Here is an 18,239-nt window from a genome sequence, read left to right on the forward strand (position 1 = left end):
GCTTTTTTTTTAAAATTTTTTAAGACACGTGCTAAACTGTTCATGTACTTTTTTCAAGTCTGTATATTTTTTTTTAGATCTATGCCTTTATTTAAATTTAATAGAATCGAAAATTCAAAACTCAAGTCCATATTCACCTTATAGTATTAAAAAATTTTAATACTTAACAACAACAATAATAATAATAAATTTTATATATAGTCTAATTGAATGTGTTTTTCTAAGGTGGGTACAATCTGATTTTATTTTTTAACCCCGCTTGAAAATCGCTCAGTCAAGTCAACAAGGGACAATTTTTAAAAAAATTAAATTTTTAGTAATATAAAGAGTAATTTTGTTAGGTATTATTGCAATAATTGTTGTTGACATTGTGTTGTACCGTTAACTAATTAAAAATGTAACTAGACAACTATAATTTTAGTGCAACACCTAAAATTAAATAATTTAGGGAAAATAATATTTACACATTCGAAATCTTGAAAAATGATAATGTAAACCCCATGTTTTCACTAAGGGACACTAAGATCCCCTTTTAATTATAATATAATTTGAATTTATTAATTTAAAATTTTGACTTTAAAATTCTTAATAAATACAAATATAATTTTAATAGTTTAATTTGTCTAGTAAATTAATAATATTAAAATATTTTTAATATATAAAATAATTTTAAAATGTAAATTATGATATTTATTTTAATAATATATTTGAATTTGTTATAAAATTTTAAATAAATCTGTAGGTTAAATAGATTTTACGATTAATAAAATATATCTCATGTATTAATAATATTAAAATTATATTACAATATTGAAAATAATTTAAATTTTTAAATATCTATTATAATATTATGTTTCTATTTATTAAAAAAATTAGTTTAATATAATATAAGATTTTAAAGTACTAAAAAAATTTTTATATATTGAAATTATTTTAAAATGTATATATTTAATATTATATTTCTACTTATTCTAAAACATTAGAGTCATTTTTTTTGAATTAATAAAGTCAAGAGATATTATAGTCAAAAGGGGTCTTAGCGTGTCTTAGTGAAAACTTGGGGATCTACATAATCATTTATCCAAACCTTGGGAAGTGATATTTTCATAATTTACACTTAATTGTATAAATGATCATATGATTTGAGCATGATAATTAAAATTTCAAAGTATACCATATTAATTTGAGTAATACTCACTTATAAATAGATATTATATAATTTGTTTAGTAATCGGTGTAAAATATGATGTATAATCATTAGAAATTATTACACTATTAGTTACAATAAGATAAACTATCACTAAAATACAACAATTAAAAGTAAGGCAACATTAGTTAAGCTATAAATTACGCATCCAACCATATAAGTATATTGTTAAATAAATTTAATTTTTATAATTTATAAAAAATGATTGCATTTTGGAGCAATAAATAAATAATTTTAAAATAGCAGTCAACATTATTGTTGAATTATAATGCAAAATTTACCTATAAGCGAAAAATTTCCTTTCAATACTTAATTTAGGAAGCAAAATTAATGTTTTAATATATTTTCCTTTTTTCTTGGTTGCATTTATTTTCTAATTTTTTTTTACAAAATATTGTTTAATTTGAATTGCATTTACTGTGCATCAAGCATAAATTAAAGATAAATAAATATTGACTAGCCGAATTGGATTCAAAGTAAATACTATCTTGTAAATTTTAAAATTTCAATATAAAAATTAATTATCATTGTTCCTGGGATAATCATAGAGTAAATAAATAATTTATGTTATCATAAACATTTGAAAAATAAAAATTTCAGCTGTACAAATTGCATATGCAATTGTTAAAAATGAAATTTGGGTTGAAGTAATGAGAAATCAAAGACTTTATTTTGGAAAGAAAATGAGTACAATTAATTTGAAATAATAAAATAGGCATACCTATAATGATCAAAAGTTCAAGTACAAATAAATTGAGTTTAAGAAATCTCATGAAGTTAAGAAGATCAAAAAGAGGGAAAAAAAAATGTTCTAACGGGATTAGATTAGGTAAGTTCTTAATTTTTGTAACTTACAATGTTGATTGTAGTTTATAGAAAATTGAATAGGGGTTACAATAATGTTAATGTCTATTAACTTTTCAACTATCAAATTTATTGAATACATAGAAATCAATTTTGCCATTTAAAAAGTGCATCGAATTATCTAATATTGTAATGTCAAGGAGGTTCTTTAGGAGTATGGGAGGAGAGTTAATTCTTAATTGATTTTGAGGAGGAAAAAAAATTATAAAATTTTCGCACATAAAATATAATCCGATTGATTTAGAATTATATAGAATGAATCGGTTTAAATTTATAAAGATAATAAATAAATTGCCAAGGTGGGGGCAGGTGAATTTGTGAAATGCATGCCAAAAACTTGAAAACGATATGTCGTAATGTTGTAACATAACTGATGTCGTAATTGTGTTAAACCAACGAACAGAAGGGACGATGTATATAAAGGGCGAAACATGTAAGTGAGAGAACAAAACTTCTATTGCCAATTAATTAAACTTTAAAAATGATTATTATCTGCAAAAAAAAATTTGCTTTCCTTTTTTAAAAATATTTATAGAACCTTTTGTTTGCAAAACTATCATTTAATTGTTTAATGTTAAAATATAATATTTCAATCCGTTGAAAGTTAAACCCTATATGACTAGACTATAGCTAAGAGTAGAACTTTTTCAAGATTTGGTTTAATTTTTTGTGAAATTAATTTTTGTCTCATTTATTTATCTTTCAGTCACTAACATGTAATTTAGGTTCAATCAAATCCATATCCCTCTCAAAGGAACGCTAAGAATGTTTCTCAACATATTGATTCCGTAAACAACCATTAACATGCAGCATGTGTTGACAAACATAAACTCATTGCTTCCATCGTCTATATATATATATAGTAATAACGTGTTACTGTTCTAATCACAGGCGTCAACACACACGCACACACCCATATATATATATATAATTGCAACCATACTATAATTCTGGATATGGTTTCTATTTTTTGGATATATATTTACGATGATTACTTCAGTTGTGTGACACAAACTAGCTAGAAGAGGGATTGTTCGTTCTATCTCGTTTGGAAGTTGAGTGTCTTGATGCAGAATGCAAACATGAAGGCAAAGAAGACTGTGAAGGCAACCAAAACTGCAGCAACTGGTCCCATGAAATCTGGTTCATATCCGAAATGATCTTCGATATATGCTTTTATAGTGGGTTTTTGTGCCATCCCAGGTACACTAATGGAATCTTCCACATCTCCATATTGTGACACGATTAATCCATAAACTGTCCATGCTACAGGGCAGATCCAGTAGTACCAGATCCACCACTTGGGAATTTTCTGAAATTTGCAAACACGTATCAAAATGCATGAATGTAAATTGGTTCTACTGTGAAGAGTTTGTGGTTTAACATACCGGTCTTGGGATGAAGAAGCCGGAGAAAAGATTAAAGAGCGCATAGAATGCTGCTGCAAAGATGGCTGCTACTTGGTGGTTTGGTGTGATGGAAACGGTCATCATTCCGTAGTATGTGAAGTAAAGGAAGGAGAAGAATGTGACGAAGAAGAACCACCAGAACTTCGCTGCTGTCCATTCAAAGCTCACCATGGCATACACAATAAGTGTATAATATGTTGTTTGGAAAAGCACGTATGGTATCTCAACAATCACCTGCATTACAACATACCATCGAGTTGACTCAAAAGAAGCATTTTATTGATTGAAGAGTTGACCAATTTGAAACGATCAAACTCAGAGATTTGGAAAAATTATATTAAGGGCATAGATTTATGTACAAATTACAAGCTGTGAACTGACCTGTGCAATTGCATAAGGTAATGCGGAATACATTCCGGCAGCTCGCTCTCGATAAAATACTGTTCTTTCAACCGCTACTACAGGCTGAACTGTCGAGCAATTGCTAATACCAACGAATAGGATAGCAGCATACATTGCTCCGATGATCATAGTCAGATCAGTTGTATCCTCCCTGAACATATGAAACATAGAAAATGTCATGTTGCATGTTCAATTCAATGAGAGGTTGAATTTTCTAAACAAAGAAGTATGCATAGACCTTTTGGTACCAACTTTCCAAAATACAGTCCCAATCATGAGAGCACAAGCCAAAGTGAAACAGCATCTAACAAGATTATAATCAGGACTTCTCCAATAGGTCCACCATTGTTTCCAAAGACAAGATTTGAATTGTCCCCATGTTGACTGAGAATACTGAGTGGCAAAATAGAGGTCTTTAGCCCCTGGTGGTGGAGTGCTCAACTCATTAATTAGCGCCTTGTTTCGCCTGCTCATAGGCACATGTATTAGGCTCAGAAAATCAGTATTCCCATAAACGATAATGGTGCTGTGACTTAAAGCTTTACTTACTGGCATAATGATGATGATTTGTAGGCGTCAGCAAAGTCCATGCCAAGTCGAACTTCAGCTGCTGCTGAGCTCACTTCTAGCATCCATGTTGCAGGATTGTACTTGTCCTTTATTTTTGGCACTCCAGGAATAGCCTGTGATTGTAAATGGTATGAAAATCAGATAATGCAATCTTCTTTTGGAAAAAAATGGGTAAAGTTTGAGGAAAGTAAAAGTTACCTCATAATATTCAATGACCTTGTGAGAATTTCGACCAAGTGGTCCTGAGTAGATCACTTGTCCTCCTCTCTTCAAAAGAAGCAGTTCATCAAAGGCTTCAAAAATATCAATGCTAGGTTGATGAATTGTGCAGACAACAGTTCTACCAGTATCCACGGTGTTTCTCACAGTCCTCATAACAATAGCAGCTGCTCTTGCATCAAGACCAGACGTTGGTTCGTCCATGAAAATGATTGAGGGATTAGCAACAAGCTCCACTGCTATTGTCAATCTCTTTCTCTGCTCTATTGACAGCCCTGTAACTCCTGGCAACCCCACTATAGCATCCTTGAGAGATTCTAGCTCTACCAAGTCCATCACTTCTTCGACAAAAATCTGAAAAAAAAAGTACATCTTTTAGCACTGCAAACTTTGTCACTTGCTATGGCCTAAAAATGTAATATGCAAGTTATTGTTCTTACAATCTTGTCCTCTTTGCTGACTTCTTTAGGCAGCCGAAGGAAAGCTGAATAAATCAAGGATTCTTTGACTGTGACTTGGGGAGAGTGAATATCATTTTGTTCACAATAGCCTGAAATTCTGGCAAAGGTTTCTTGTTTCTTTGGGAATCCGGAGATTCTAATGTCTCCTTCAATGTAACCACCAGTCTTTCTTCCTGCCAAAACATCCATCAATGTCGTCTTTCCAGCTCCACTGACTCCCATTAGTGCTGCCAAAACTCCAGGCCTAAATGCACCTGTTACTTCATTAAGCAGCCGTAGTTTGTCCTCCGCCACTCCTTGTTCCTTCATTTCCTGTTATACGTACCAAATTTATGAATATAGACAATGAATTTGGGCTCTAACAAAGGATTATGCATACACTAATAAAATGTAAAGAAAGAGGAGATGAGATTCTTACCGGAGGCATATCCACATAGTAATTAACACTATCAAAAGACATTGCAAGAGGAGTGAAAGGCAGAACCATTCCTCTTTTTGGAGCAACTCCTTTAGCAGCCTCAAGATTAGAATCATCATTTCTACTCAGTTCATTTGGATTGGACCGGCTGCACATTCTTCGGATTGCCATTTCTCCTACAAAGATTCAAGTATATTTAGGAAACTTGAGTGCGAACAGAATTGAAATAGACACTTTTTTATTTTTTTTCCATTCTTATTTCTTACTTGAATTGTTCGCATCAGAAGAAGAGAGTGATCGAGGGTATGAATCTTTCTTCGATTGTGGCCTTACTAATCTTGGTTCCTCTTTTGATTCTTCCTGCTCAGCCACCATTTCTGCTGCTGCTTCCTCAGACAATACTGCTTGTGGTTTCCCAGGAGCTAGAATAAAGAAGATAACTAAATATTAATAAAATGAAGATAACGAAATTTCCAAACAAAGGAAGATCAGCTTAACTCCTTAAACATATTGCTAAAACTTACGATTTAGGTACATTAGCGTGAAAGTGAAGAGAACATTGAATAGAACAATGAATCCGGAAAGGGCTGCTGCACCAATCCAATACCAGTCTCTATGAGCAGGAATATCAAAATTATTGAGCACTGCCGCTCCTAATTTAGTAACGTTGTCTGAGGCCTGTATTGAATAAAAAATTTAGTAACATTTCAAAATTTTTGAAATAAAGTATAAGACAATCATTTGGACTACTTACCAATCTGTTCATCCACCTTGAAGCATACATTTCATTCACAGCAAAGGCATTGTAACCATATGCCAAAGGTGACACCCAGTAACCCCACTCCCACCAATTTGGAATTTGGCCTGTAACCCAATAAAATCATCTCAATGTTAATCCATTATGATTTATTGTCTTTCATTTATTCCATTTCATTTGTATAATTTAGTTTTTATAGACTTTCTGTTACCTTTAGGAACAATGAAGCCTCCTAACAAGAAAACTACAAGTAGTGTGAGTGCGCCGCCAGTGTTAGCAATGATCATTGTCCTGCACACTCCAGCAATAAGCCTAAACATCGCAGCAGCCATTTGTTGAATCAAAAATACGAGCAGAAAGTTCTTAAAAAACCTGCAAATGTGCAATCAACAAGTTGCTATTTAGTACTTCTACACTACTGTCGCCTGCATTTCCGTGTTTCGGCAATTTGAAACTTCGAGTGACTAGAGTTACCTGCTAGCTTCAGGTGCAAATCCTATTGTGTAATATGTGACAACAACCCAAACAACAGACTCAAAAATTGATATCGGAATCCTGAGCAGGAATGTTGGCAATGTGAAGGTCCATACGGGATGGAACATAAGGTCTCTCTGCTTGTAAAACACTGGAAATCTTTGAATCGTCATTGCGAGCTCAGCAAACCCATTGAACATATTAATGATCATTGAGAATAACAATGCACCAATAAACAATGCCCCATCATTTTCATTCCTTGTATGCATTCTAGTCCTTAGAAACACAGTTGATGCAATGATGGCAACAATGATAAGCTGGACTGTTTTGGAAACATAGACAAATGAATTTCTCTTGATAAGTAGCCATTCTTTGTCCCAACAAGCTTTGAGAAGTTCCATCTTCGGGACCGTGTACTTTTTGAATACTATAGCTGCTCTGTGGCCTTGAGATTTATCAAAAGGCACTGACAGCTGGTTCTCCAAATGCATCCCAATGTGGAAACTCTTGAATCTGTTTGCAAATTCTGTGACTGAAATATATCTGTATGGTTTGCTTCTATCTGCCCAGTACTGCTCTTGGTCTTTCCTGGAGGTAACCTGTGACAATTGAACAAGTTAAAAGCTAAGTGTCTAAGTTCACATTTTGTACAATGTGTCCCAAATTGTTTGGCAGATTACTTTGTTGTAAATAGACAAAAAAATTTATTTATTTATTTTTTAATGTAAGATGAAATAGACAAAAGTGTTTTTTAAAGTACACTTAATAAGTGCTTTTGAGAATAAAAGGGGTTTTATCATGTAAGTCTTTCTTTTTTTTTATCATGTAGGTCTTTCAAATGATAAAAGCATTGTAAAATATAATCGATAACTAACTGACAAAAATCCAAAATATGCATCACAAAATGCAGGGGCACTTTCTGTATGAAGAGCCCTTTTTATGAAAAAGCACTTCTAAACTCACCTCAACTATAGGGCAATCGATAATGGGACACCCTAAGCCCAGGACTAAAATAATCAAATGGATTTATTAACAAAGCTTCGCAACATTTAGATGGGCCGAAGCTTTTCTGGAGTTAATATAAGGTGTGACACGAGCTGCCGTATTAAAGTGATGCAATCATGATTTGGTTACCTCTTGCAAGAAATCAGCGGTGCCCTTTCTCTCAGGGCAGCAGAACCCACAACTTTCAAAGAATTCAAGGACGCGTTCCCGTGGGCCCTGGTAAACAATCTGGCCCTCCGATAAGAGGATGATATCATCAAAAAGATCAAACGTCTCAGGAGCAGGCTGGAGTAGGGACATCAAGATTGTGGCATCTGTGACATGCACGATTTGCTGCAAACACTTGACTATTTGATATGTCGTGGAGCTATCTAGACCCGTTGATATTTCATCCATAAACAATGTCTTCGTGGGGCCAACAATCATCTCTCCTATATAAATCGATCATATTATTGCACTTGCATAATTAGGGATTTTAAGCAAAACGTGCCGATAATCACCTATCTTTTTGCGGTACATATTTCAAGAGTGAATACAAAAATTATTATTGTTTTAGGCAGCAGAGCAATATGTAAAAGTCATTAGTACCCATTTAGCATTTGTATTTATTTTTATTATCTTTTGTCGGCAATACTTCACGTGTGAAACATGACGAAAAGAGTCATATTCATAATAATACTAATTTAGGTAAAGAAAAAGATATGTTAACGACACTCGACATTCACTGCCTCAATCCTTAATGGAAGCATATGCGTTGGTGGGATTTTTATTTATTTATTTTTTAATTTCTAATGGTCTGGGTCCTGTAGACACATAATTTGGCCAAACTTTGAATCTTTAAAAAAATTATTTAGTCACGTGCTATTTTGGGTATAATGTATGTGATCATAAGTTAACATCAATAAAAGATTAAGAACCTGTAGTCACTCTCTTTTTCTGTCCACCAGAAATCCCTCGATTCATTTCATCTCCAACAATGGTGTCCTTGCATATATCAAGCCCTAAAATCTGTTTTCAGAAGTCACATAGTAACAATAAATAAGCACATTCATGATTAAGTAATCAGATGAATCATATATAACTATATTAATTTTATGAGGATATATTTAATAATTAATAGTTGAACTGAGAAGTTGAAAATTTTGCCGATCACCGCCAAGCCAAAAAGTTATTGGAAAGTGAAATCAAAATACAAATGAATGTATGCTTCTAAGGGGCCCCCATTATCACCAAAATACTTTGGTTGGACAGCAGTCGGCAGCCCACCACACGAGTCGGTGAGACTGAGAAGAAAAAAATTCTAACATTGTTGGAATTTGATGATTTCTTAATTAATGGCGTTGAACTTCCCAAATAAATCAATTATTATTTATTGTCAGCGTGTGTCTACAATTACCATACACTCATTATCAGATACAATGTTTTTTTTTTTTTTTAATTTTCGATAAAGACATTAAGTTTTTAATTGTTCTCCCAAGTTATTGATTTGCCATTAGAAACCAATAACTTACCTTGAGGGTGTAGTCAGTGATGAGACTGCTCTCAACTCCTTTCATTGCAGTTGCCTACAATTACAAAAAATTTAAAAAATCGCATATATGAGTTAATTAAGAAAACTACATCAATTCTAATTTTGGGGTGTATTTTGGAAACTTATTATTTATTTATGAGCACTTGGTATAAAATTATTTCCAAATTACCTTCATGAAAAGGTCAATTTCAGCTTCGGGAAATATGCCGGCGTCTTTTTCCCTTCTAGCAAGCTCACTTAAGAGTTCTATATAACACAAGCGATTAGTTTAATTACGAGCTTCAAAATTACAATTAAAGGAAGTGATTTTGTTTTCCCAATTTTAAGTGTAGTTAATTACCATATCGGGTGCCAACACCTAGGCATCTTGCAGAAAAATCAAAAGTTTCTTTCACAGTCATTTCTCCAACATGAACATCATTTTGACTAATGTATGCTGATGTCTTTTGTGGAACAAATTCATTGAGCCGATACCCATTATAGGTAATTTCTCCTCTGACCTGTAAAATTCACTTAACAAAAAAAAAAAAAATTACTATAAACTTTTACCAAACTACCCATTTACACTTAACCGTGGTCAAATTTTTCATCACCGACCTTCAAGTCCCGGTCCAACTTTCCGGCCAATGCCAACAAAAGGGTCGTTTTTCCTGATGATGGTGGCCCCAATATAAGTGTCATTCTGTAACAAAAAAATAATTTAGGTCACATAAAATTGAGTTTTTAATACATTTTTTGTGTTGTAAATTTTAACATTTCAGGTGACATTAGTAAAGTTACCTCGATGGTTTTATGATCCCCGAAACGTCTTTAAGAATGGTTAGTTTTGTTGTCTTGGCCATTTCAATCCCTAACAAACCAAGAATGGATTCAGCAATGTTTCTAGCAGCATTTGGAAGAGTGGGAAGAGCTCTAGTTCCAATGTAGCAATTGGCTTCAATCGTTAAATGATCAAACCTAACTTCAACTTTGGGAAGCCTAATTCCAACCCTGTAATTACAGCAGCATTATCACGTCATTAGTTGACTGAACACAGTTAAAAACTTCATCAGTTATAACAACATATTTATTTAAATAAGATAAGAGTAATATCTAAGTAATTAGTTTGATTGAGGTTGAATAAACAAAGTGGGAGAGAATGAAACTCCAGTCAAATCTCGATTACTTTCCATTGTGAAGCAAAATAACCCATATGAAAAGTATTCTCTTGATTTTAACATTTTGCCTGTCTCTAATGCGAAAATGGTAGGGACAAGAAGTAGTTAACCAAAACAAGACGAAAATGTGAGATAGCAACAACTCTAGCCCACCACTACTTATAATTTCACAATTAACTCGCTCACAGTTTTCATAATATATGTTACTTCCTCTGCATTAAAAATACTTTCATGAAAATCTATTTTGATCACAAAACAGCCTCTCTTTTTTTTTTTTTTTTTTTGGGTTCAAATTGACGTCAATAAGTAACGAATATTATGAAAATTAATAAACCATATTTTTTTAATTAATGAACAAAGAAAAAAATAAGAATATTAAACAATGATTTTTTTTTAAAAAAAATTAAGGAACAAAGAAAAAAGGAAGAATATAACTTACTTGTCAATTCTATGTCTAAACTTCTTCAAGTACTTCTCATTATCTTCTTCAGGAACCTTGAAAAGCTTGTCCATGAACTTTTGTCTATCATTCATATCAAGCTTTCTGACATCAACTTCTTTATGCACCACTACTTTGTTAGTGTCACTTTGAGGAATCTGCTGCTGCTCTGTCTCAACAAAAGATTGCATGATACTTGTTCTCAATCTGTCATAAGTTGGAAGCTTCTCAATGGCAGCCCACTTGAGAGCTTCTTCATCTTCGTCGACGGCGCGGCTGCTTCTTCTTCTTGAGTGCCTCCCGCCGGAAAATACTTCCTCCATGCTCCAACTCGTCCTGCTTAGGCCCCTGCTTATGCTGTTATTCCTTGGATTCCCTCTCCGCGAATTTCTCATCATCGCCTTCTCTATGTCATGATGCTCCATTTTGTTAATTAATTAAGTTCCCTTTAACTTCCTGAATTTTTGTGTTCAAAGACAATTATTTAAAAAGAAGTTATAATTTAATACGATACACAGGGTAAATGATAATATCGAACTGACAATATCGTTAGTGCAGTATAAGGCTTTTTAATGCAATGAAAATTAATACCTACTGAAGCAATATGATTGGCAATATTAAATAACAATATCCAATCAAGCTTCCACGATTTTACTCTCGTTTATTTTTTTTCTCATCTACCAAACAAAGGGAAGAAAATTGAAAAAGAAAGTACTTTACTTTGCTGGGTTTTTTGTGTGTTTTTCAAAAAGAAGTGAATAGAAATGAAGCCATCTCTAGTCCGTTGAGACAAATTAAGTAGAAGAAGAGAAGATGGGGGTTGGCAGAGTTTTGAAACTTTTTCTTTGCTTTCTCCAAAGATTCTTGAAAAAGTGTCGAAGGCTAACGGTGCTCTCTCACTTTTTTTCCTTGTAGAAAATAGAAACAGAGAGAGACCTCTGACCAGTGCTTTGTAAAGAGAAGATTTGAGTATATCTATATATACACACAAATACCAGCCAACTTGCCAATTCTAAGAGAGAGCCATGAATTAAAATTTAATCAGAAATGTATCGATCATTAGTTAATTGGTATTCAGTATGCGTACTCTCCCTGCAATTTGATTGCTCATATAATGTAGTATACAGATTTTTGTGGGGTCTTAAGTTTGGATATATATCTTGTGATTTTCGAAGAAAATCATAAACGACGCCATCCAGTTAGGCAAGACAAGTGAATAAATGACATTTAAAAAAAAAAAAAGTCAAATATCAATACTAACCTCAGATTCATATCCATATATTTATTTACACACACACACACACACCATATAATTATGCTTTTGGTCATATGGATTCAGTTTCCAATTTAGTTACATGCACATAATGAATTTTTGTGGGGTCTTAAGTTTGAATATATATCTTGTGATTTTCGAAGAAAATCATAAACGACGGCACCCAGTTAGTCAAGACAGGTGAATAAATGACATTTAAAAAAAAAAAAGTCAAATATCAACACTAACTTCGGATTCATATCCATATATTTATTTATACACACACACACACACACCATATAATTATGCTTTTGGTCATATGGATTCAGTTTTCATATTTAGTTACATGCACATAATGACATAATGGTATGTATTATTGTGATATATGTGTATCATTATGTATATATTATACACAGAGAACGAAGAAAACGATCATAATGTCATTGTGATTCTCTTATCAATTAATAAGAATCACACGAAGAATTGTACCTCTGTAACTGTATATGATCAAATAGTATATGTAAAATATTAGATAGATTGGGAAGCATGACGAATTGATGATTTCTTCAACGCAAATTTTTTTTTTGAATACTGATTAATCATCATATTACTGCATTACACAGATAGTTACAACTGCTATTATAGCAGATATATTACACTGATATTTACAATCAGAAATACATGATTGGGACTTATATTATTACATTGAATTCTGTGAAATACATGCCCAGACAAATAATCCCTTACAGAAGATGGATGTCCATACTCCACTCGTATTGCACGAGGGAGAGGAAATTTTTGAAATATTAAACAAATAAGCACGTTAGCCACCACAAATACTTTTGTGGGGGCTTGAACCGCTGCCCTCACAAGCATTGTGAGGGCAGCAGCCCACCACTCCGACCAAGGCCGAAGTGGCTCTTCAACGCAAAATTAACAAAAGAGAGATCGTTTTCTTCGTTTCATTTTTTCTGGCCCAATTGAAAAAAAGTCAAGTCTCATGACATGTCCGAGCATTTATTTTCATCGTTGGGTTAATTAAGTTTCCCGTGATTTTGTTCTCAACGAGTTGGAATAACTTGCTAGATGAGCTGAATTAGGAGATTTTGATTTGATATTTTATGTTATTGGATTAAATATCAGACTTTAGTTATCGTACTATATTATGTAAGATATATAATTCTTCTATAGTTGTTTGATGAAAATCCAACTACTGTGGAAATATACCATAACAATTGGATTTTTATCAAACAGTTGTGAAAAAATTATGTAACTTACATAATAATGTAAGGTAACAAGCTCTTAAATATTTGTCAATCAATCTATGTGTGAATGGTGCAAGTGGCGTAATTCAAGATATATTCTAAAATAATTCAACCCAAAATAAAAGCAAGTTATGAACCTTAGTTATCAATGAAGGATGATTATGTTACAATTAATTAGCCAAATTAAGAAGGCCAATTTTTCATGGAAATCCCAAGGATAGTAAAACTAGCTTTTTCCTCATAAAAAATAGCATCTGATTCTAGCAGAAGTAACCATATAAATGTCCTAATGATCACTTTTAAATTGATACTTAATTCTATAGATTAAAAGAAAATTTATTCAAAATTAAATTTATTGGCTAAGATAAGCAGTGGTAGGTGGACTAAACTACTGCTTCCATCCCATGCAATGAATCTTTTCTTGGACAAAATTCGTTGTGTATTTTTTTGTTCATTCAATAGATTACAGGCATATATTGAGTTTTTTCTTTGGTTTTTTTAATGAGTTACTAACCATATTTTTATTCACTTACCAAGCTCCTTGGTGGTAGCTTAGGTGCTTAATTAGTCAACTATAATTCAAGTCTTATACGTATTGACAACACACACATTTAAGTCGCATATTTTGGTCACATAGATACATGTGTTAGTGTTATGGATGAAGTTGATTTATATATATATATTAAAATTATATAGAAGTTTTAATTTCCATGTTCAAATGTTTTCTTTTTGGTAATTCTGGTTCAAAGATACCGTATTTGTAATTGTTGTGTGTGTGTGTATTTTTTTCTTAATTTCAAAACTATTGAAATTATTTTTAATAGACTACTCAAAAAAAATTCATTCCTACTTAGGAACCCATAAATTTTTATTCCTTTTTTAAATCTATAAATAATGCTCCTTGCTTATTGTTGGAGATAGTCAAAGATCCACAAACCTAGCCAAAATCTTTAAAAAAAAAAAAAATCTACATGCGAGATACCAACTACTAATTAATATCATAACGGAAGCTCTTATCTCTATCATCATATTTTCATGGAAAATGATGTTTAAATTAAACAACCCTTCACCCACTTTATTGACATACGGGCATCTAATTTCCTCTCAATAAATTTATCTAAAGGGAACATTCTATTACATGTGGAATGGATTACTTATTTTAATCTAAGAATTTAATTAACGATATGCATAACTAGCGTCACTTGGCACTTGCAATATATCACCTTCCATGTTAATATATAGAAGTACACAAAGAGAACTGATGCATTATTTATGGATTACTTAAACTACTAAATTAGGCATAAAACACCCTTCAACTGATATTGGTTACCCAAACCCACCCATATCACCTCCCCCCTCCACCCCCCCCCCCCCCCCCAAAAAAAAAGAACGAGATGACTCTTTAGAGTGGGAGTCGTTTAATGGACCACTTGGGAGTTAATTATAAACATGATTGGTAAAGTTGATCTTCCACCTAAATTAAAATTCAAGAAATATTTATAGAATAAGTATACATATACTGGTGAGTAACCTTTTTATCTAATGTGTATCTATAAATAAACTCTTGTGGTTAATGAATATAATTCTTATTACTACCAATAATCTTACGTAACATTCATGTAAGATAACGAACTGTATCATAATTATGGTAATGGTTGACAACATTAGAACTTTCTAAGATAGTAAGTCAATAGAGATACGTAGACAAGAATTGTTCACTTGATCTATGTACATTGTTTTGGCATGATCTTGTGAAACTCATCAGTATGAATGCTTTAGGCTTATTTTTCTCTTTTTGAAGATTTGAAGGAATTTGATTCGTCCATTTCTTCCATTCATCAAAAAGTGCTTTTAGTCACGGCATTTGTGGATTTCTTGTTGGACCTAACTAGGAGATTTGATGGTGTCAATTCTCACCCAACTCCTTATTGGAATATTTCTTTTATTACGTAACTAAACACCTAAACTTATCTCATCATGACACTAAAAGCATGCACTTTTTTTTTTTTGTTTTGATAACTACTATTTTAGTTTTACAATTTGAGCTAATCATGTAATAGTGCCTATATTTTTTAAAATAATAATGATACAGTTACAAACTCTTGTATGAATTTATCTTGTATAAATTGACATAGTATTAATTCATTAGTTGAATGAAAATATAAAATAATAAAAATAAATCATGTGAGTCAAGCGATATTTAATTCAACTAATTTTATTATGTCACATTAATTTATATCAAATAAATTTATACAAAAATTTATAACTATACTATTATTATTTTAAAAATTACATAAAATACATGTACCCCTAATTATTTTCTAACTTTTGCCTGATGTTATGATTTCAGATTTATTTGAATTATAAGTTATGTCAGAGAAAAAAAAAAAACTATTAGAAAAGTAACAACAGAGGCGCATTCATTACGTTCTTGACATTTATGCCTTTGTTGTCAGTCAAAAAAGATGCATTTATAAAAACATGAGGAAGAGTTTTAAATGTTAAAAAAAAGATTCATTTATTCTTTAACTATAGAGTTCGAACAATATTAAAGTTAAAGATGTATAAAAATGCTCGGCGCCGTTCTTTCATTTTGTTTAAGAGGCATTTGTTGAGAATCGTGTATAAAATTTTATTCGTGGTCTAAAAATTGATGGGTTAAATCAAATCTTGACACCTGTTTACTCTACCCAATTCCCCGATAAGAACCCATGATTAATAAACGGCTGGTATTACTTAGAACGGAGCTTTCGTTAAGAAATTTCCAAAGCTTGATGAAAAGAACATGATTGACGGTGGATAGTGATTTTAACTTTTAGCCCTGTAGTGACCATACAAACTTTCTCTTCATTTGAGCCAAGTGAAAAGTTCGTGGCCACATATGTTCTATTTGGAATGTTAATTAAGTAATTAATTAATTGGGTCTTAGTTTGTAATGTTTTTTATGTTAGTTAGTTAAACAAGAAGTGACTTTCAGGGATTATAAAAATGAATCAAAATTCACTTCTTCACTTCTTGAATATATTAATTTTCATCTCCATTCAATCCCCTAACACACTTGCCACGATGGGGCACATTAAATTGTACCATCTACAATTATTCGAAGCTTGGAATTTTATACTTCAATTCCCTTTCAAGAGCTTTGAAATTTTCTTCGGAGTGGGTGAAAGAAAAGGAAAGTGTTACTGTGTGAGGCTATTGGCTTTTCTTGGTTGAAAGATAATGTGAATACGTATGGTCTAAAATTGGAAGACTGCCTAATCAATGTCGTTTTGCTTGTGTCACTAAAGTTAATTAACCGATCCTACTGATGTGGCTCCGGCTGCGTCACGAAGTCTTGATTACTAGAAAGTTTGTAGCTCTACTTATAGACAAAGGAAAGATTTCTAGATACAATTAATTATGGGAGTCATTGATGATGTATCCATGACTAAAGGGTTTGTTTTATTCTTTCATAAGGTCTTTGCTCATCAAAGGATTTTGTTGCATCATCAATAAATCCAAACCAATGACATGAATAAAATTAATTATAATGAGACACGTTAGGGAGATTATGTCCTTAATATCTTCCACTTTTACCTCTTAAGTTTTTATGTATATACATTATTATAATTATCTGGTAGGTTATTGCATATTTGATATTAAAATTATAACATAAAAAAAATACCGTTTTTTGGTTTTTAATCACAAAGTGCTTTGAATTTTTTTTTTTTTCAAAAGATCATCTACAATTCTGAAGTAGCTGCAAATTAAAAAATAATTATTAAAAAAACTAATTAATTAATAAACACAAGATTCCCAAATATGCAACGAAGAGTATTGAACTGCGTGGATTTTTGTAATTGCATTTAATTATTGGACGAGAAAGAAAAATTAAAAATTGCGACGCAATCAAACAGAAACTGATGGAAGGCCAAAAATCGAGATGCAGACAAAGCTGAAAGCAGCACAAGTGTCCTGTAAAAAATGAGGTTGTTGGGATCTGTTTTGACTTATTGAATCGATATGAACCACAAGCAGTGACATTTGGATAAGGATTAAGGGAATATCCGATTCAGTTTATTAATCTATAAATTTTAATTTACATTACCTTTTATATGATCGTCAGAAAGAGCATGCCTAATTGCCTATGCTAATTTTACTCAATTTTTTTCGCAAAAACCAAACTTATTAAACAAAACAGAAACGTGTATTCCTTTTTAAGTTCACTCTTAGTCATACCTAGATATTATCGAGGAATGATTATTTCAAAGAAAATTTTTATATTATTTAACTTGCCCGTAGAAAATAAAAAGGAATATTTTCAAATGTAAAATAATGTAACAGGCTAATGGTGTTAATTACATTTTTCAAATTTTCTTTTAAGTTTGATTAGGAGAAGACTACAAGCCATGTGGTCAGATATACGCGTATAAAGCGAAGCGACGACTGTCGGCTGGTGATTGGCCTGCGAGTGCGGCGCCGGCATGGACCACCGTCTATGAAAAATTGAAAAGGCTGTAAAATGTGGGCCCAAATGCCTACGAAGTTGCCACTTGCCGCTTCTTGTCCTGTTTTAATAAGCTTTTCAACGATAGCAACAAAAATAGAGTAGAAATTCAGGAAACAAGCTGACGCAAATAAGCCCAATTTCAACTTTGGAGCCTAAGTACCTAAGCCCATCAAACGGCCCGATGAAGCCCACTCAGTTCCCCAACTCAGCCAATAAAATTATTGATATCTTCTCTGTTTGGCACAGATCCCTGGGGTTGAGCCCAATATCATGTATTGGTTCTTTAATTGCTCTATTAAATAAATAATTGGAATTTT

The 18,239-nt window shown here is 32.2% G+C and overlaps 1 protein-coding gene across 3 annotated transcripts; it reads right to left on the bottom strand.

Moving 5' to 3' along the window:
* Positions 1-2,832: 2,832 nt before the first annotated feature.
* On the bottom strand, positions 2,833-11,614 carry LOC18035994 (ABC transporter G family member 29). Of its 3 annotated transcripts, none has more exons than XM_024180229.1 (22): positions 11,509-11,613; positions 10,914-11,369; positions 10,098-10,307; positions 9,915-9,999; positions 9,658-9,817; positions 9,487-9,563; positions 9,298-9,351; positions 8,704-8,794; positions 7,916-8,217; positions 6,782-7,380; positions 6,519-6,679; positions 6,305-6,414; positions 6,075-6,228; positions 5,817-5,972; positions 5,551-5,726; positions 5,112-5,444; positions 4,651-5,025; positions 4,432-4,565; positions 4,121-4,348; positions 3,862-4,033; positions 3,460-3,714; positions 2,833-3,383 (listed from the first exon to the last, which is right to left on the bottom strand). In XM_024180229.1, the coding sequence occupies exons 2-22, from the start codon at positions 11,336-11,338 to the stop codon at positions 3,111-3,113; spliced, it is 4,530 nt and encodes a 1,509-aa protein (XP_024035997.1). In that variant the 5' UTR covers positions 11,339-11,369; positions 11,509-11,613; the 3' UTR covers positions 2,833-3,110. The 3 variants fall into 3 exon arrangements, with proteins under 3 accessions (XP_024035997.1, XP_006426884.1, XP_024035998.1); XM_006426821.2 differs by having other exon boundaries at positions 2,834-3,383; positions 11,505-11,613; XM_024180230.1 differs by lacking the exons at positions 2,833-3,383; positions 3,460-3,714 and having other exon boundaries at positions 3,935-4,033; positions 4,135-4,348; positions 11,505-11,614.
* Between the last annotated feature and the right edge of the window lie 6,625 nt (positions 11,615-18,239).

The sequence above is a fragment of the Citrus clementina genome, unplaced genomic scaffold, assembly GCF_000493195.1.
Source record: "Citrus clementina cultivar Clemenules unplaced genomic scaffold, Citrus_clementina_v1.0 scaffold_7, whole genome shotgun sequence".
NCBI lineage: Eukaryota > Viridiplantae > Streptophyta > Magnoliopsida > Sapindales > Rutaceae > Citrus > Citrus x clementina.